This window comes from Somniosus microcephalus, unplaced genomic scaffold (genome assembly GCF_052327205.1).
Source record: "Somniosus microcephalus isolate GS21.2 unplaced genomic scaffold, FLI_Smic_1.0 unresolved_chr6, whole genome shotgun sequence".
NCBI lineage: Eukaryota > Metazoa > Chordata > Chondrichthyes > Squaliformes > Somniosidae > Somniosus > Somniosus microcephalus.
The window spans coordinates 21,038,638-21,059,672 of record NW_028225184.1 but is presented as its reverse complement, the minus strand read 5'-3'; the positions used below and the strand labels follow the sequence as shown (position 1 = coordinate 21,059,672).

At 42.0% G+C, this 21,035-nt stretch overlaps 1 protein-coding gene across 2 annotated transcripts in view; it reads left to right on the top strand.

Annotated features, from left to right (window-relative positions):
- The window catches only part of LOC147087108 (Fc receptor-like protein 5), a 75,742-nt gene that overhangs the window by 33,283 nt on the left and 21,424 nt on the right, over window positions 1–21,035 (top strand). Inside the window, exons 1-2 of one of the 2 annotated variants that reach the window (XM_085978201.1) lie at window positions 3,805–4,386; window positions 6,164–6,457. In XM_085978201.1, the coding sequence (XP_085834327.1) occupies window positions 4,077–4,386; window positions 6,164–6,457 (604 nt within the window). In that variant the 5' untranslated portion in view covers window positions 3,805–4,076. Of the gene's footprint in view, window positions 1–3,804; window positions 4,387–6,163; window positions 6,458–21,035 lie in introns of those variants that run through there. The other variant, XM_085978202.1, reaches the window with a different exon arrangement.

Here is a 21,035-nt window from a genome sequence, read left to right as displayed (position 1 = left end):
TTGCAAGATGATTTGGGAGGGAAAGCAGTGAGCGAGGGGGACATAAAAAACCTTGCAAATGGACATAGACAGCCTAAGTGAGTGGGCAGAAATTTGGCAGATGGAATATAATGTTGGAAAGTGTGAGGTTATGCACTTTGGCAGAAAAATCAAAGAGCAAATTATTATCTAAGTGGAAAGAAACTGCAAAGTGCTCCAGTACAAATGGATCTGGGGTCCTGCTGCATGAAACACAGAAGGTTGTTATGCAGGTAAAGCAGGTGATCAGGAAGGCCAATGGAATCTTGGGTTTTATTGCAAGGGGAATGGAGTATAAAAGCAGGGAAGTCCTGCTTCAGCTATACAGGGTACTGCTGAGGCCACACCTGGAATACTGCGTACAGTTTTGGTTTCCATAATTAAGAAAAGATATATTTGCTCTCGAGTCAGTTCAGAGAAGGTTCACTCGGTTGATTCCGGAGATGAGGGGGTTGACTTATGAGCACAGGTTGAGTAGTTTGGGCCTCAACTCATTGGGACTCAGAAGAATGAGTGTCGATCTTATCTAAACATAAAAGATTGTGAGGGGGCTTGATCGGGTGAATGCCGGGAGGATGTTTCCACTGATGGGTGAGACTAGAACTAGGGGTCATAATCTTAGAATAAGGGGCTGCCGTTTCAAAACTGAGATGAGGAGAAACGTCTTCACTCAGAGGGTAGCAAATCTGTGGAAGCTGCAACATTAAATACATTTAAAACGGACAAAAACAGTTTCCTAGCTTATAAGGGAAGTAAGGGTAATGGGAGCGGGCAGGGAAGTGGACCTGAGTCTAGGTTCGGATCAGCCATGATACTAATGAATGGCGGAGCAGGCCCGAGGGGCCATATGGCCTACTCCTTGTCCTACTTCTTATGTTCCTATGTTCTTATTTGAATACAGGAAAAAAGCTGTCTTACTACACCTGTACAGGGCCTTGGTGAGACCACACCAGGAGTACTGTATGCAGTTAAGGTATCCTTACCTAAGAAAGGATATACTTGCCATAGAGGGAGTGCAGCGAAGGTTCACCAGACTGATTCATGGGATGGCAGGGCTGTCGTATGAGGAGCGATTGGGTCGACTAGGCCTCTATTCTCTAGAGTTTAGAAGAATGAGAGGGGATCTCATTGAAACGTATAAAATTGTGACAGGACTAGACCGACTCGATACAAAGAGGATATTTCCCTTGGCTGGGGGTATATAACGAGGGTTCACAGTCTCAGGATACGGGGTAGTACATGTAGGACTGTGATGAGGAGAAATTTCGTCACTCACAGGGTAGTGAACCTGTGTAATTCTCTACCTCAGAAGGCTGTGGCGGCCAAGTAACTGATTGTTTTGAAGAAGGAGATAGATAGATTTCTAGACGCAAAAGGCATCAAGGGGTATGGGGAGAGAGCGGGAATATGGTATTGAGTTAGAGGATCAGCCATGATCATATTGAATGGCGGTGCAGGCTCGAAGTACCGAACGGCCTATTCCTGCTCCTATTTTTCTATGTTCTATGTTTATAAGTTAACCTTGTATAGACCAGGGTATTACTACACTTGGAGCATTCTGCAGAGTCCTGGTCTCCATTTTATAAAATGGATATCGAAGCACTGGAGAAGGTGCAATGTATAGACTAGGGTTTAACTACACTTGGAACATTGTGCAGAGTCCTGGTCTCCATATTATCACATGGATATCGAAGCACTGGAGAAGGTGCAATGTATAGACCTGAGTTACACTAAACTTGGAGCACGGTGCAGAGTCCTGGTCCCCATTGTATAAAATAGATATCGAAGCACTGGAAAAGGTGCAATGTATAGACCAGGGTTTTACTACACTTGGAGCACTTTGCCGAGTTCTGGTCTCCATATTATCAAGTGGATATCGAAGCACTGGAGAAGGTGCAATTTATAGTCAAGGGTTTTACTGCACTTGGAGCACTGTGCAGAGTCCTGGCCTCCATTTTATATAATGGATATCGAAGCACTGAAGAAGGTGCAATGCATATTGACAAGGAGGATACCAGAACTGAAAGGCTATATCTATCAGGAAAGATGGAACAGGTTTGCGCTCCTTTCTCTAGAAAAGGGAGGACTGGAGACGGGGATCTGATGTAGGTCTTTAAGTTTATGAAAAGTTTTGTCAGGGCAGACGCAGAAAAGATGAGTCCACATGTGGGGGAGACCAGAAATAAGTTCCATAAGTAGAAGCTCGTCACTAATGATGATAATAGGGAATTAAAGAGAAACTCTTTACCCAGAGAGACACCAATGCAAATGTAGATCAGTAATTTAAATCCCTTTTATATTTCGGTTGATCATACAATCATGGAATCATGAAGATTTACAGCACAGACGGAGGCAATTTGGCCCGGCCTGCCTGTCCCGGCTTTTGGAAAGAGTGGCCCATTTTAGTCCCATTCCTCAGCTTTTCGCTTAATCCTGCAAATTAGTCATCTTCAAGTACATGTCCAATTGCCTTTCGAGAGTTCCTCTGGAATCTGTTACCACGACCCTGTCAGATAGTACGGTCAGGAGCTTAGACTTGTACGGCCTTCAGCCCTCGCTCTCCCTTTATCTCCCTTATCCAGTCTCGCTGAGTCCCCCTCGTTCCATTGCTCAATGATTCTCGCAGTCCTTCTCTCTCTGTTTCTCTCCCAATCCTGTTATTCATCTTTCTGTCGTCTTCTCTTTCTATCGTGTGCTCTTTTCCACTTCTTTTGCGAATCCATTTAACCTGTTAATTGTTCTTTCCTCTCTCTGGATGCTATCTTTGATTTGTCGTGATCTCTCTCTCTTCCTCTCCCACGCTGTTCCTGTCTATCTCTGTCTCAATCTCTCTCCCTCTCTTTGTATTTCTCTCTCTGCTAGCCATCACGTAGCTCTCTGCCTTATAACCCCGGGTAGTTTGATGTGGACAGACTAGATAAGGTGGGGTTATAGGCTTGGAGCAGAAAATAATAAGTGGAGTATCAATAGAGTTGTTCCAAATTATGACGCGTATCGATAGAATGAATAAAAAGAAACTGCAACCAAAGGACAAAGATTTAAATTAATTGGCAAAAGAACCAGGATGGATAAAAAGGGAATTGTTTTCCAAAGCGAGTTTTTATGATCTGGAATGAACTGCCTGAATTGGTGGTGGAAACAGATTGAATATTACCCTCCAAATAGAATTGAATGAATACCTAAAAACGGAATAGCTGTATGGCTCCGGGAAAAGGGCAGCGGTGGAGACTAATTGGAAATCTCTTTGAAAGCTTTTGGTGGGCCCACAGTTTCAAATGTGAATCCAAGGAGTTTAGCAGGTTGTTCACTCCTTTTTTTCGAATTAAGGGCAGCAGGCACATGGGAACACCATCACCTCAAAGTTCCCTCCAAGTTCCACACCATCCTGAATGGGTTCAATTAGAAGGCCACCGACCTTCTGAAGGGAAAACTAATGATGGTCAGTAGTTGCTGGCCGTGCCAGTGACTGTCACAGCGGTAATGATAACAATATTGCGGGCCCACCAAAACTTGTCAATGATTTGAAATGTGTGACCGTCACAGCCTCGCTGAGATTGGTTTCTAATGCCCTTCTCTTGGTGGAGGATTCATAATTGCATTGGTTCCAGTCACGGTGCGGGTACAATGGTGACTTTCGCTCTCTCAGATCGCATCATCACCTGGGCTAAATTAGCAGCACTGGGCTTTTCAAAGCAAACTTCTTTGTTCTGCTCGTATCCCAGAGTAAAATGTTTAGCCTTAAACCAGACTTTTGACAGCAAACTCGAGCTGATTTAGGTTCTTTGGCACCGCCGTTTGATTTCCTACATTACAACAGCGAATACACTGCAAAAGTAATAAATTGTCTGCAAAGTGATTTTGGACGTCCCGCGTTCATGAAAGGTGCTACAGAAATGCAAGTCTTTCTTTGTTTCCTTGTAATCAAATCCCGAACTCACCTTTTGTGGAATCTCTGTAAGCAATGTGAAACTGCACTTTAACACTGCACAATCAACATTGAGTTCCCAACCTGGCACTGCACATGAAAGTCCGCAGACCCAATTCTAAAGGCTATTTCTATGTATTTTACCACAGATCCACTAACAGCGCCAGTGATATCTGTTGACCAACCGACTGGGCTTTATGTAGTAGGAGCGACAGTCACCATTACCTGCACTGTGACCGGAGATTATCGCTATAAAACCATTTACTTTTACAAATATAATCAACGGCTGTACTCCGATCAAATTGTCACAAAGGACAATATTGGAACATTCCCGGTTACCAGTAAAGACCAAGGAGGGCGGTACCAGTGCCGATATGGTATCTTCGTTCATGGAAGGTGGTTAGAATCTCACCTCAGCGAGTCTGTGACGGTCACTGTAACAGGTGAGTGACAGGGAGCAGAGGATTTTAGTATGTTTTTTTCAAGCTCCTGAAATTCTTTATACAATCATGCTTTAATCATTGGAACAATATGAATGGTTTACTATTAGGAGAGAAGAAGATAACCTAATGGGATTTGATCTTATTGCTCAACTGTAGACAGGATTTGTCCACCCGTTTTATGCCTCGCCTGATAATGATTTCCATTTATTTATTTGTGTAAAATCGAATCGTGACCACTTGTTTCAAGGAACCACCTAAGAAAAATTATCCTCTACATGTTCGAACTATCAAAGTTTAATGCCACAATGACAGCACGGCGCCAGGGATTTACATCCACTGAATGTAACGTCACCTCAGAAACCTCTCCAGACTGACTGGCGTTGAAACATTACAGGTTACGCTGTCAGGGAACAGAATCTGCGTACCGAGACTTGCAAAATGGTCCTGTATTTTAATCTAATTACATTGTGAGGTTCCAGATCAGTCTCTGCATTGCATTTCGGCAGCAACTCACAAACAGGTGACCTTCTCCACCCAGGAGGACCAGGGCAGCATGCACATGGGGAAACCATCACCAACAAATTCACAAACAAAAACATCAATTGCAAATTTCCCTCCATATAAACACTATGGCTGCTAGAGCAGATCTGAGGTGAGAAATTCTGCGGCGAATAACTCACCTCCTGACTCCGAAAAGGCATTCCACCATCTGCATGCACAAGTCAGGAATGTGATGGAATACTCTCCACTTGCCTGGATGAGTGTAGCTCGAACTCAGGAACCTTGACACCAACCAGGACAAAGCAGCCTGCTGGATTGGCACGCCAGCCACCACCTTAAACATTTACTCCAACCACCACCAGCGCAATGTGGCTGCAATGCATACCATCTACAAGATGCACTGCAGCAACTCATGAAGACTTCTTGAGCAGCACCTCCCACACCCACGACCTCTCCCTCCTAGAACGACAGGGGTAGCAGGCGCATGGGTGCACCAACACCTCAAAATCAACTCCACATCACACACGATCCTGCTGTTCCTTCATCGTCGCTAGATCCAAATCTTAGTACTCACTATTTTGTTTTACACTTTGACCTCACCGGACTTGCTGCGATTCAATTAGAAGGCCACCCGTCACATTCTGAATGGGAAGCTAGGGATGGACAGTAGTTGCTGGATATGCCAGCGACTATTCCAGCGGTAACGATAACAATAATATCGGGCCCACCAAAACAATTCAGTTATTTGAAATGTGTGACGGTCTCAGCCTCACTGAGGTTGGCGGAGGTTTCATACTTGAACTGGTAGCGCTCGCAGTGTGAGTATAATGGAGCCTTTAAATCTTTCTGATCATAATCTTCATCTGGGCTAAATTAGATGCACTGGGCATTTGAAAGCAACCTTTTACATTTTCCGCTCGTATCCCAGAGTAAAATCTCTGGCTTAAAACCGGGCTTTGTACAGAGAACTGGAGCTTATTTAGGTTATTTTGCTCCGCCATTCAATATCCTATGTTACAACAGCGGCTACAGTTCAAAAGTACTAAATTGGCTGTAACTTGCTTTGGGACGTCACAAGGTCATGAAAGGCACTATAGAAATGCAAGTCTTTCCTTCTGTGTAATCAAATTCCGAACTCCCCTTTTGTGGAATCTCTCTATCTGATATGAAACTGCGCTTCAACACCACACATTCATCAGTGAGTTCCCAACCTTGCACTGCACATGAAAATCCGCAGATCCATTTCACATTGTACTTTCTATTTATTTTACCACAGGTCCACTAACAATACCACTGATATCGCTTGATCAACCGACTGGGGCATATGTAGTAGGAGAGACGGTCACCATTACCTGCAACGTGACTGGAGATAGTCGTGATAATAACTTCTACTTTTACAAAGATGATCAATATCTGCAATCCGAACAATTTGTCACAAAGAACAACATTGGAACAATCCCGGTTACCAGTACAGACCAAGCAGGGCGGTACCAGTGCCAATATAGGACCTCCGTCAATGGAAGGCAGTTAGACTCCCTACGAAGCGCGTACGTGATGGTTATTGTAGCAGGTGAGTGACAGGGAGCAGAGATTTTTGATATGTTTTATCATCACTCGTGATATGTTTATTAATTTCTGCTTTAATCACTGTAACAGAATTAATGGTTTAATATTAGGAGAGAGGAATATAACAGAATTGGTTTTACGAATATAAGAACTTAAGAAATAGGAGCAGGAGTAGGCCATTTGGACCTTCAAGTCTGCTCCGCCATTCAGTAAGACCATTGCTAATGTTCTACATCATCTGTACTTTCCTGCACTATCCCCATATCCCTTGATTCATTAAATATTCAAAAACATATCTACCTGTCTTGAATATACGAAACGACTGAGCCTTCACAACCCTCTGGGGTAGTGATTTACAAAGATTCTTGACCCTCACAGAGGAGAAATTTCTCCTCATCTCATTCCTAAATGGCCGACCCCTTAATCTGAGACTGCGCACCTTGGAGGTAGCCTCACATTTCTCCACATTATGTTCAAATTGCCGTGTTCTTGCCCAATTACATAGCCTGTCTGTATCCCCTTGAAGCCTCATTGCATCCTGCTCACAACTTATGTTACAACCCAGCTATGTATCATCAGAAAACATAGATATAATAAATTCGGTCCCCTCATCCAAATCATTGCTATAGATTGTGAATAGCTGAGGCCCAAGCACTGATCTTGCGGTATCCCACCAGTTACAGCCTGCCAACCCGCAAATGACCCGTTTATTCCTACTCTCTGCTTTTTGTCCGTTAACTGATCCTCTATAAATGCTAGTATATTACCACCAATCGAATGAGCATTAATTTTGTTTAATAACCTATTGTGTGGCAACTTATACAATGCCTTCTGCAAATCCAAAAACACCATATCCACTGGTTCCCCCTTATCTATTCTGCTAGTTACAACCTCAAAAACCTCCAACAAATTTGGCAAACACGTTTACCATTTCATAAATCCATGTTGACTCTGCCAATCCTATTATTATTTTCGAAGTTCCCTTTTACTAAGTCCTTAATAATAGATTCTAGCTTTTTCTCGAATACTGATGTCAGGTCAACTGGTCTGTAGTTCACCATTTTCTCTCGCCCTCCTTTCTTAAATAGTGGGGTTACGTTTTGTTTTTATTGCTCAAAACTTGACAGGATCCCTGTAACACTGACCCTGCATTCAGACCCTATGAATCTATTAGCGGCAAGGGGCGTTACAGGAGATAATGGGATGAAAATCGTTACGGGCGGAAGCGCAAAACGAGCGAAAGCAAATCAGCCTCCCGTTTCACACCCCATGAATTCAGATTCCATTGTAGGCAATGGGAACGAAAGTCCGGTGATGTGTAAAACGGGCTGATGATGGGCTATCGCTTGTTTTAGGCTACTGTACAGGACTAATGATTACCTCATTGTGTCAGAATTTTGTTAATTCAACCCGGCCAAAGAATCATGACAGCGCAGCCCGTGGCCAAACTTGGAGAGTAACTGTAACCACATTCTCCAGGCGGGAAAGCGGCGGAGAGTGATCGGACTCCCGTTTTATTCTCCGCCCAATTATAACCTGTATTGACTTGAATGGATTGTAATATCGTGCTAGTTTACAATTGCCCCTGTGACTGAGTACTGAGGGAATGCTGTGTGATGGAGCTGAGAGACCCGATAATTAGCGATGTGAAGACAAGCCATTCTGACAGGGGAACTGCAGGCTGGCTATTATAATTACACAATCAAAGTCCCTGATTTCAAATTTTACTCCCTAAATCTCTGGGCCTAACACAGCGAAATGTTTAATGCCAAATGTCATCATCCTGATATTTTTTTATTCCACTGAATGTATGGTCAATTCACGAGAAACCGCCAGATTGGTTGGCCATGTCAGATTACAGATTCTCAGTCAGAAAACCGGAACTGCAGAATGAGATTTACGAAATCATCCTGATATGTGAAATATTTAACTTAAGCTCATTGTAGCATTCCATATCACTCAATGGGTTGCATTTTGACGGCACTCCGCACACCCACGACCTCCATCATCAGAAAGGACGATGGCAGCAGCTGCATGGGAACAGCATCATCTCCCAGTTCCACATCCAAGTCAGACACCATCCTGACTGGGAACTGTATCTGGCGTTCCTTCTGTGTCGCTCGCTCAAAGGCCTGAAAGTCCGTACCAAACAGCATTGTGGGAACACAAGTGGATTCAAGAAGTGGGCTGACAATCATCTCAAGGGCAACTGGGGTTGGGCAGTAAATGTCGGCCTTGCCAACGACGCCCACGTCCTAAATTCCAGCAAAAATGAATTCCTTCATATGAAATGCACATCCCCACGTTTCATGGGAGTTGTTCACTCTGGTTAATCAGGTTATGGCTCCACAAAGTTAGTAGAAATGTGAATTTCAATCCAACCCTTCTCTTGGTATCAAAGAGGGACATTGCATCGATGAGCCCACGTTATTGAACTGGATCCCCAGCTGGTTTATTTTATGTCCCACTTCTGTTTGAAACCATCAGTTCCACTTTTATAGAATCTCAACCTCTGATACGGACCTTTCAATTTTTCACGTCACAATGGTAATTGAGTTACCAACATTTGACGGCACAAGAAAATGCAGCAATCCATTTCTGTTGTTCTTTTCATTTACTTTACCACAGATTCGCTAACAGCAGCAAATATATTAATGCAGAAGAGTGCGAGGTGATACATTTTGGCAAGAAGAATGAGGAGAGGCAATAAATGGTAAAATTCAAAATGAGTGCATGAACATAGACATCTGGGGTTATATGTCGACAGATCGTTGAAGGTGCCAGGGTAGGTAGAGAAAGCGGTTAAAAAATCATACAGGATCCTGAACTTCATAAATAGAAGCATAGAGTACAAAAGCAAGGAAGTTATGATGAATCTTTACAAAACACTGGTTCGGCCTCAAAGCGATTATGTCTAATTCTTGGCACCACAGTATAGAAACGATGTGAAGGCAGTAGAGAGGGTGCATAAAAGATTTACGAGAATGATTCAAAGGGTGAATGATATCAGTTACGTGGATTCAGCAGAGAAGTTGGAGTTGTTCAGCTGAGAGCAGTGATGGTTGAGAGGAGATTTACTTTACATAGGATTACATAGGACTAAGTCGGATATACGACACAGAAACAGGCCATTCAGCCCAACCAGTCCATGCCAACGTTAATGCTCCACTCGAGATTCCTCCCGGTTTACCTCATCAAAATCTATCACCATAAACCTCTCTTCCCTTTTCCCTCATATGCTAAACTCGCCTCCCCTTAAATTCATCGATACTTTTCCCTTCAACCAATCCCTGTGATAACGAGTTCCACATCCTCACCATTCTCTGGGTAAAGACGTTTCTTATGAATTCGCTATTGCATTTCTTGGTGACTATCTTATATTAATGGCCTCTATTTATGAACTTCCCCACAATTATAAACATTCTCTCTTTATCGAATCTATCAAAACCTTTCATAATTTTAAAGACCTCTTTCAGGTCACCCCACCACCTCCTCTTTTCAAGAGAAAAGAGACCCAGCCTGTTCATCCTTTCCTGATATGTATACCCTCGCATTTCTGGCATCAGCCTTGGAAATATCCTCTGCACCATCTCCAGTTCCTCTATATTATTTTAAAATATGGCGACCAGAACTGAGCGCAGTTAGTGTGGTCTATCCACGTTTCGATTCAGGTTTAGCAAAACTTCCCTACTTTTCAACTCTAAACCTCTAGAAATAAACCCTAATTCTTGGTTTGCTTGTTGATGGCTTTGCTAACCTGTGTCGCAACTTTTAGTGAATTGTGTAGTTGTACTACGAGATCACTTTGCTCTTCTACCCAAACTAGACTCGCACCATCCAATTAATATTTGACTTCCCTGTTCTTCCTACCAAAACGTCATACATCACATTAAATGTGTTTATGTTCATTTGCCAATTATATGCCCATTCTGCAAGTTTATTCATGTCAGCCTGTAATTTGTTGTAGTCCTCCTCAGGATTGACTATACCCCAACCAATTTGGTGTCATCCACAAATTTAAAAATTGTGTTTTTGATTTCAAATCTAATTCGAAAATATAAATTGAGAACAACAGTTGTCCCAGCTCTGATCCTTGTGGAAAACCACTACACACTTCTGCCACTGTGATAAGCTACACTTTACTCCCACTCAATGCTTTCTGTCTTGAAGCCAGCTAACTATCCATTCTGCTACTTGTTCCCTGACTGCACATTATCTGATATTGTATATCAGTCTATTATGGGTTACCTTATGGATGGCCTTTTGAAAATCTAGGAAAATTAAACCTACTGCATTATCATTGTCGACACTTTCTGTTAACTCTTCAAAAAATTCAATGATGATGGTCAAGCAAGACTTTCCCTTTTGAAATCCATGCTGACTAATCATTTCTATGTCTTCTGTTTCGGGATGTTCTTCTATTTTATCCTTTAGTAAGTGCTCCATTTTTTTCTACTATCGATGTTAAGCTGACTGGTCTATAATTCCCTGCACATGTTCTATGCCCCTTCTTAACTATAGGTATTACATTCACTATCCGCCAAATCTCTGGCACAACACTTTTTTAAACGAATTATTAAATGTTTGTTGTAATACCTCTGCTATCGCTTCGCTAGATTCTACTAAAATGTGTGGACGCAATCCATCCAGATCAGGGGTTTTATTCTCTTTGAGTTTGATTAGTTTAGTTAATAAATCCTTTTTATTTTAAATGCACTTATCTCGTTACTAATCTCATCACAAATGAGATGCCCAGCTGTTCTATCTCCCTGGTAAATACTGAAGCAAAATAATTATTTAATGTTTCTGGCATCTCTCTATCGTTACCTGTGGTATTATCCTATCTACCCGTTAATGGCACTATTCCCATCCCAATTCTCTTACTTATTGAGGTGCCTGTAAAATATTTTACTGTTGTGTTTTAAAGATGGTTCTAGATGAAATGTAAAAGCCAATTGCTGAATTAAAGACAGCTGCCATGTGAGGGAAAGAAACCAATTGATACAGGCAGAGGTTATGATCTGAAATTGGTGAAGTCGATGTTGAGTCCAGACGGTTGTAATGTGATTAATCGAAGAGGAGGCAATGTTCCTCGAGCTTACGTTAAGCTTCACTGCAACAGTGTAAGAGGCCGAGGATGGAGATTTCAGAGTGGGAGTGAAGTGGAGAATTATAGTGACAGGTGACCGGGAGCTCAGGTCACCCTCACGGACTGAATGGGGGAGTTCCACAAAGCAGTCACACAATCTGCGTTTTGTATCCCCAATGTGGAGAAGACCACATCGTGAATACGAATACAATATACTAATTTGCAAGGCATACAAGTAAATCGTTGTTTCAGCTGGAAGTAGTGTTTGGGGCTCTCGACAGTGGGAAGGGAGGAGGTAAAAGGGCAGTTGTTGCATCTCTTGCCCTTGCACGGGAAGGTGCTGGGCGAAGGGGGAGGGGTGTTGTCGGGGGGGGGAGCTGTGGACCAGGGTGTCGACGAGGGAGCAGTGCCTTTGGAATGCACAAAGCAGAGGTGAGAGGAAGATGTGTTTGGTGGATGAGATCACGCTGGTGATTTCGTAAATCCTGGAGGATGATCCATCGAAGGTGCAGGCTGGTGGGATGAAAGTTGAGGACAAGGCGAAACCTACTGTCGTTCTGGGAGGGTTGGGATGGAATGAAAGCAGAAGTGCGGGAACTGGAATGAACACAGCAGTGGGCCATGTCAACCATGGTAGAGGGGAATCCTCGGCTGAGGTAAACGAATTACAAATCAGAAGCACTAGTAGGGAAGGTGGCATCGTCAGAGCAAGTTTGAAGGAGACACCGGGAGAATGGAATAGTGGATGCATTGGTTGTCATCTTCCAAAATTCTATAGGTTATGCAATAGTTCCTGTAGATTGTAGGGTGACAAATGTAATACCACTACTTAAAAAAGGAGGGAGAGTGGAAACCGGAAACTACAGGCTGGTTAGCCTAACATCAGTAGTATGGAAAATGCTAGAGTCAATTATAAAGGATGTGATATCAAGACACTTTATTTTTCCTGCCAAAGTGGATTCCCTCGCACTTTCCCACATTATACTCCAACTGTCATATGTTTGCGCATTCATTTAGCCTCTCTGTATCCCTTTGCAGCTTCGTTTAGACCTCTGCACAACTTGCTTTCTCACCTATTGTTGCATCTTCCGCAAACTTGGCTAAATGACACACGGTCCCTTCGTTCAAGTCATTAATGTAGATTGTAAGTAGTTGAGGCCCCAGAATCGAGTTTTGTGGCACCCCACTCGTTACCGTTTGCCAACTGGAAAATGACCCATTTATCCCGACTCTCTGCTTTTAGTTAGTTAGACAATTATCTTCCATGCTAATTTATTACCCGCTACTCTGTGTGCTCTTATCATATGCTGTAACCTTTTATGTAGCACCTAATCGAATTCCTTCTGGAAATCCAAATACACCACATCCACTGGCTCACCCTTATCCACCCAACTCGGTACATCCTGAAAGAACTCCAGCAAATTTGGTAAACATGATTTCCCTTTCATATAAACATGCTGCCTCTGCTTGACTGCATTATGATTTTCCAAATGCTCTACCACTGCTTCCTTAATAAAGGACACCAGCATTTTCCCAGCGACAGATGTAAGGCTAACTGGTTTATAGTTTCTTGCTTTCTGACTCCCCCCTTTCATAAATAGGTGTGTTATATTTGATGTTTTCCAATCCGCTGCGACCTCTCCAGAGTACAGTGCATTTTGGTAGATTGCAACCAATACATCCACTATCACTGCAGCCACTTATTTAAAGACACCGGAATGCAGCCAATTTGGTCCAGGGGACTTTTCGTCGTTTAGTCCATTATTGTACCAAATACATTTTCCTTAGTGATAGTAATAGTCTTTAGTTCCCCCCTCCCTGTTGTCCCTTGATTATACATTAGTGGGTTAATGTTAATGTTTTCTACCGTGAAAACACATTCTAAATATTTGTTCAGAGTCTCTGCCATTTCCCCGTTCCCCATTATTAATTCCCTATTCTCATCCTCTAAGGGAGCAATATTTACTTTAGCTACTATTTTCCTGATTATGTAGCTGTAGAGGCTCTTACAATCTGACTTAATATTTCTTCCTGGCTTACTCTGGTAATTCATATTCTCTCACTTTATTATTTTTTGAATAATCCAATGCTGGTTTAAAGATAATCGGAATCCTCTTGCCTCCCACCAATCTTGTTTGCATTTGTTTTCAATTTGATACCATCCTTTACTTCCTTAGATAGCCACGAATAGTGCTGCTTTCTCTTAAAGTATTTCTTTCTCACTGGAGAATATTTTTGTTGAGAGTTGTAAAATATTTCCTTAAATATCTGCCACAACATTTCAACTGCCTTTCCTTTTAATTTGTTTTTTTCCAATCCACTATAGCCAGCTATGCCCTCATGCCATTGACATCACCTTTGTTTAAGAGCAGGACACTGGTTTGAGATACAACTTTCTCACCCTCCAACTGAATTTGAAACTCAATCATGTTATGATCACTCTTTCCTAGAGGATCCTTTTGTATGAGGTCATTAATTAATGCTATCATATTACACAGTACCAGATACTAGGTAGCCTGCTTGGTTCCATTACTGAAGTCCTAGGGGGAGTGTTTGCTAGTGCTGTTGGGGAGGGTTTAACTAAAATGGCAGGGGTTGGGAGCCTGTGCAGGGAGACAGAGGAAAGGGAAGCAATGATAGAAGCAAAAGACAGAAAGGAGAAAAGCAAAAGTGCAAGGCAGAGAAATCAAGGCTATAATTCAAACCGGGCCATAGTAAATAAGAATTCTAAAAGTACGAAGAGTGATGAAAAATCAAGCCTGAAGGCTTTGTCTCTTAATGTGAGGAGCTTTCATAATAAGGTGGATGAATTAGCTGTGCAAATAGAAGTAAAGGAATAAGATATAATTGGGATTACGGAGACATGGCTCCAGTGTGACGATGACTGGGAATTCGACATCCAGAGGTATTCAATATTCAGGAAGGACAGGAAAAAATGAAAATGAGGTGGGGTAGCAGTGCTGGTTAAAGATCAGACTAACACAATAGTAAGGAAGTTTATTAGCTCTGATGATGTTGAATCTGTAGGTGCAGAGCTGAGAAATGCCAAGGGCAGGAAACGATAGTGGGAGTTGACTACAAACCCCCAAAGAGTAATGCGGAGGTTGGCGATGGAATTACACCGGGAATTAGAGATGCGTTCAATAAGGGCACAGCAGTTATTATGGGTGACTTTATTCTAAATGTAGATTGGGCTAACCAAATTAGTAACAATACCGTGGAGGAGGAACTCCTAGAGTTTATACGGGATGGTTTCCTGGAACAATATTCGAGGAACCAACTAGAGATCAGATCATCTCAGACTGGGTATTATTTAATGAGAAAGGATTAATTAGTAATCTTGTTGTGTGACGCCCCTTGTGGAGGAGCGATCATAATATGATAAAATTCTTCGGTAAAATGGAGAGTGAAGTAGTTGACTCAGAGACAAGGGTACTGAATTAAAAAACAGGAAACTACGATGGTATGAGGCAAGAGTTTGCTAGGATGGATTGGGGAATGTTACTTAAAGGGTTGACGGTGAATAGGCAATGGCAAATATTTAAAGATCCCATGTATGAACTATAGAATTTTTTCAGCCCTGCTTGCATAAAAATAAAACAAAATGTGACTCAACCGTAGCTAACAAGGGAAATTAGGGATTGCATAAGATCCAAGGAGAGGACATACAATTTGGCCAGAAAAAGCAGCAACCCTGAGGATTCGGAGCCCTTAATATTCAGCAAAGGAAGAGAAAGGGATTAATTAAGAATAGGAAAATAGTTCATAAGTGTAAGCTTGTAGAGAACATAAAAACAGACTGTAAAAGCTTCTATAGATTAGTTAAGAGAAAGAGATTGGTGAAGTCAAGCGTCGGGTAACATAGGTCTAATGAGAGGGAGGAATTGAATGAAATCAGTATTTGTTGGGAAATGGTGTCAGGGAAATTGATGGGATTGAAGGCCGATAAATCCCCAGGGCCTGATAATCTACATCCAAGAGTACCGAAGGAAGTGGCCCTAGAAATAGTAGATACATTGCTGGTCATCTTCCAAAATTCTAAATATTCTGGAACAGTTCCCATGGATTGGAGGATAGCTAATGTAACCCCAAAATTTAAAAAGAGCGGTAGAGAGTAAACGGGGAATTAAGAAACGGTAAGCCTGACAACAGTAGTGAGGAAAATTCTAGAGTCCATTATAAAAGTTGTAATAGCAGAGTACTTGGAAAACAATGACAGGATCAGAAAGTCAACATGGATTTACAAAAGGTAAATCATGTTCAGTAACCTACTGTAATTTTTTGAGGATGTAACTCGTAAAATAGATAAGGTATAACCAGTGGATGTGGTGTATTTGGACTTTCAGAAGGCTTTCAATAAGGTCCCACGTAAGAGATTAGTGTGTAAAGTTAATGCACATTGGATTGGGGTAAGGTACTGTCTTGGGTAGTGAAGTGGTTGGCAGACAGGAAGCAAAGAGTTGGCATAAATGTGTCTTTTTCCGAGTGGCAGGCAGTGACTAGTGGGGTACAGCAGGGATCGGTGCTAGGACCCCAGCTATTGACAATATATATAAATGATCCAGAGGAGGGAACTAGATATAATATCTCTAAGTTTGCAGATGACACAAAGCTGGGTGGGCGTGTGTGCTGTGAGGAGGATGTAGAACAACATCAGTACGATTTGTATAGGATGGGTGATTGGGCAGATGCATGGCAAATGCAGCATAATGTGAATACATGCGAGATTATCTACGTCCCTGGCAAAAACAGGAAGGCAGATTATTACCTGAAAGGCAATAGATTGGGAAAAGGGGAAGTGCAAAGAGACCTGGGTGTCCATGTGCACCAGTCGCTGAAGGTAAGCATGCAGGTGCAGCAGGCTTTTAAGAAGGCAAATGGTATGTTGGACTTCTTAGCGAGAGGATTCGAGTACAGGAACAACGATGTCTTGCTGCAGTTGTACATTCCTTGATGAGACCACACCTTGAGTGTTGTGTGCAGTTTTGGTCGCCTTATCTGAGGAAGGATGTTCTTGCCATGTAGATAGTGCAGCGAAGATTCATCAGACTGATACCTGGGATTGCAGGAATGACGTATGAGGAGAGATTCGGTCGATTTGGCTTACATTCGCTAGAGTTTAGAAGAATGAGTGGGGATCTCATTGAAACTTGTACTATTCTAACAGGACTAGACAGACTAGATGCAGGAAGGATGTTCCCCATGGCGGGGAGTTCAGAAGCAGGGTTCACAGTCTAAGGATAAGGGGTAAACCATTTAGGACTGAGATGAAGAGGAATTTCTTCACCCAGAGAGTGGTGAAACTGGAATTCTCTGCCACATAGGGCAGCTGAGGCCAAAATCATTAAATATATTCAAGTAGTAGTTAGATATATTTCTTGAGGCTAAAGGGATCAAGTGATATGGGGAGAAAGCAGGACAGGTACTGCATTTGGATGATCAGCCATGATCTCATTAAATGGCGGAGTAGGCTGGAGGGTCCGAATGACCTGCACCTGCCCCCTCTTCTATGTTTCTATGTTTCTATACTGTTCTAGGAAACCATCCCAGATACACACTATGAACTCCTCCTCAAGGCTACCTTGGCGAATTTGATTTGTCCAATCAATAGACTACCGAATAAGGTCAGAGTATGCGGAGTCACGAGATAAGTAGCAGAGTAGGTTGCTAGCTGGCTTCAAGACAGAAAGCAGAGAGTGGGAGTAAAGCTTTTCTATTCACAGTGGCAGAAGGTGCGTTTTGGTGTTCCACAACGATCAGTGCTGAGATCACTGCTGTTCACAATTTACATTAACGATTTAAACTATTCAATCAAAACACAATTTCTGAATTTGCAGATGATAACAAATTGGGGCAATAGTCAATAATCTGGAGGAGTGCAATCCATTATAGGGGGATGTTAATAAACTCGAAGAATGAGCAAATAATTGGCAAATTAAGTTCAACATAGATACATACGAGGTAATACCTTTAGGCAGGAAGAATAGGGAGGTCACTTATCACTTGGTAGGTTCGAATCTAGGTGGGGTAGAGGAACAACATTTCCACTGATTTCAAATACATACATTCACTTAAATTTGCGACATAGGTTAGCAAGGCCACTTAGAAACAAATCAAGCACTAGGGTTTATTCTAGAAGGACACAACAGAAAAGTAGCGAAGTTATGCTGAGCCTGCATTGAACCTTTGTTGGACTGCATTTAGAGTACTGCTTGCAGTTCTGGTCGCCATATGTTAAAAAGGATTTAGATTCAAGGGAGAAAGGGCAGATGAGATTTACAAGAATGATACAAAAATGTGATGGTATACATATAGGAAAAGATAAAATTGCTGGGTCTCATTCCTCTTGAAAAAGGAAGGATGAGGAGTGAGCTTATAATATTATGAAAGGTTTTAATAGATTGGATAAGGAGAGAATGTTTCCACTTGTGGGGAGGAGCATAACTGGAGGCCATCACTAGAAGAGTGACACCAAGAAATCCAATAGATAATTGAGAAGAAACTTATTTTCCCAAACAGTTGTGAGAATTTGGAACTCGCTTCCAAAGTGAGTGGTTGAACCGAATAGTATAGATGCATTTCAGGGAGGCAGGACATGAGGATGAGGGAGAAGGGAACAGAGTGTTACGCTGACAGATTTAGATTTAGACAGGAGGAGGCTCGAGTGTAGCATAAACGCCGGTATGGACTGATTGGACCGAATGGCCTGTTTCTGTGCCGTATATCTGATGAAATCCTATGTAATCCTATCGAGTCATCATCTTCCAAAAGTCTCTCGATTGAAGAATTGAACGATTGGATTGGAAAATAGCAAGACGCAGAGCATTATTTAAGAGGGAACGAGAGATCAACCACGAAATTATGGGCTCATTAGACTGCTCTCAGTTGTGGGGAATGTACAACAATCTATTATTAGGACAGAGTGACAGAGCATTCGGAAATAAATGAGCTGATCAGAGAGATCCAGCATGAATTTGTAAAGGTTAAGTCATCTCTGTCGAAACTAGTTCATCGTTTTGAGGAGATACCTAAAGTGGTAGGTAAAGGACTGTCTATGGATGTTATTCAAATGGAATCTCAGAAGGCATTCAACTAGCTTGTGCATGGAATTGGAGGAAACTTATAGACTTCAAGGACAGGAAATTTACTATATTGCTGGAGACAGATAGTAGGAATAATGGCTCTGTAATCACACTGGCAGGATGTGATTAGTGGTGTCCACCGGGGATCTGAACTGAATCTCAGGTTTTCAGTAAATTTAACAATGACTTGAAAGAAGGAATAGGGAGTCGTATATTTAAGTGTGCTGGTGAAATTAATTTAACTGACGCAGTAAATAATGCACTCTTGAGCAGAAAGCTTTAAAGGGACATTGATGGATTGGGTGAGTGGGAAAAATGTAGCAGATGGAATGTAAAGTGAAAAAGTGTGAGATCTTCCAATTTGGACGTAAAACAAGATTCCTGTATTTCTTATTTGGTGAAAAACTGGGGAAAATGGAGGATCGGAAAGATTTAGGAATCAAAGTACAGAAATTAGTAAAATCTAGTGGAAAGATAGGAACATCATTACAAAGACTAGTGGAATGTTAGCCTTTATCTCAAGATGTGGAGATGCCGGAGTTGGACTGGGGTGGACAAATGTAAGAAGTCACACATCAACAGGTTATAGTCCAACAGTTTTATTTGAAATCACAAGCTTTCGGAGCGCTGCTCCTTCGTCAGGTGAAGTAGAGGAATGCATAAAGACACAGCTTATATCTCAATATATAGTTTTATCTCAAGATATAGTTTTATCTCAAGATAGCTGGAATTCGAAGTGGAGGAAGAAAGTTGTAGCTGTACAGAGCACTTGATTACGGAGACATGGTTGCAGCGTGACCAAGACTGGGTGCTGAATATCCAGGGGTATTTGATATTCAGGAAGGAAAGTCAAGAAGGAAAAGGAGGTGGGGTGGCACTGTTAGTAAAGGATGACATCAGAGCAATAGTGAGCAAGGATATTTGCTCAGAAAATCAAGATGTAGAATCAGTTTGGGTGGAGCTAAGAAGCACCAAGGGGCAGACAACATTGGTGGGAGTTGTCTGTAGGCCTCCAAACAATAGTGGATCTGTAGGGGATGGCATCAAACCGAAAAATAGAGATGAGTGCAACAAGGGTTGTACAGTAATCATGGGTGGTTTTAATCTACAAATAGGCTGGCCAAACCAAATTAGCATTATTAGAGTGGAGGATGAATTACTGGAGCGTGCACAGGATTGTGATTTAGGCCAGTACGTTAAGGAGCCAACCAGGGAACATGCTATCCTAGATTGGGTATTGTGCAATGAGAAGGGGTTAATTCATAATTTAGTTGTTATGGATAATTTAGGAAGAGTTACCATAATATGATGCAATTCTTCATTACGATGGAAAGTGAACAATTCCAATCAATCAAATTTTTAACATTACTGTGGAGTAGGAATTCCTGGAGTGTTTACAGGATGGTTTCCTGGACCAATATGTCGAGGAACCAAACAGAGATCAGGCCATATTAGAATGGGTATTTTGTAACGAGAAAGGATTAATTAGCAATCTTGTTGTACGAGGCCCCTTGAGTCAGACGATCATAATATGATCGAATTCATCATTCAGATGGAGAATGACGTTGTCGACTCACAGGCTTGGTACCTAAATTTAAATAAAGGAAACTACGACGGTCTGAGGCGCAAGTTGGGTAGGATTGCTTGGGGAATGTCACTCAAAGGGTTGATGGTGGATATGCAATGGCAAACATTCAAAGACCGCATGGATCAACTACAGTATTTGTTCATCCCAGTTTGGCATAAATATAAAACGAAAAATGTGACTCAACCGTGGCTACCAAGGGAAATTAGGGATAGCATAAGATCCAAGGAGAGGACATATAAATTGGCCAGAAAAAGCAGTAAACGTGAGGATTGAGAACAGTTTAGGATTCAACAAAGCAGCACAAAGGGATTAATTAAGAAAGGGAATATAGAAATAAGAGTAAGCTTGCAGGGAACATAAAAACCGACTGTGAAAGCTGTTATAGATATGCGAAGAGAAAAACATAGGTGAAGTCAATCGTAGGTCCCTTGCAGTCAGAATCAGGGGAATTTATAATGGGGAACAAAGAAATGGCCGACCAATTAAATACATATTTTGGTTCTGTCTTCACAAAGGAGGACACAAATTACCTCCCAGAGATGTCGGGGAACATAGGGTCTGATGAAAGGGAGGAAGTGGAAGAAATCAGTATTTGTACGGAAATGGTGTTAGGGAAATTGATGGGATTGAAGGCGGATAAATCCCCAGGGCCTGATAATCTACATCCTAGTGTACTTAAGGAAGTGGCCCTGGAAAAAGTAGATGCATTGCTGATCATCTTCCAAAATTCGATGGAATCTGGAACAGTAACCATGGTTTCGAGTGTAGCTAATATTACTCCACTATTGAAAAAAGGTGGTAGAGAGAAAATGTGGAATTACAG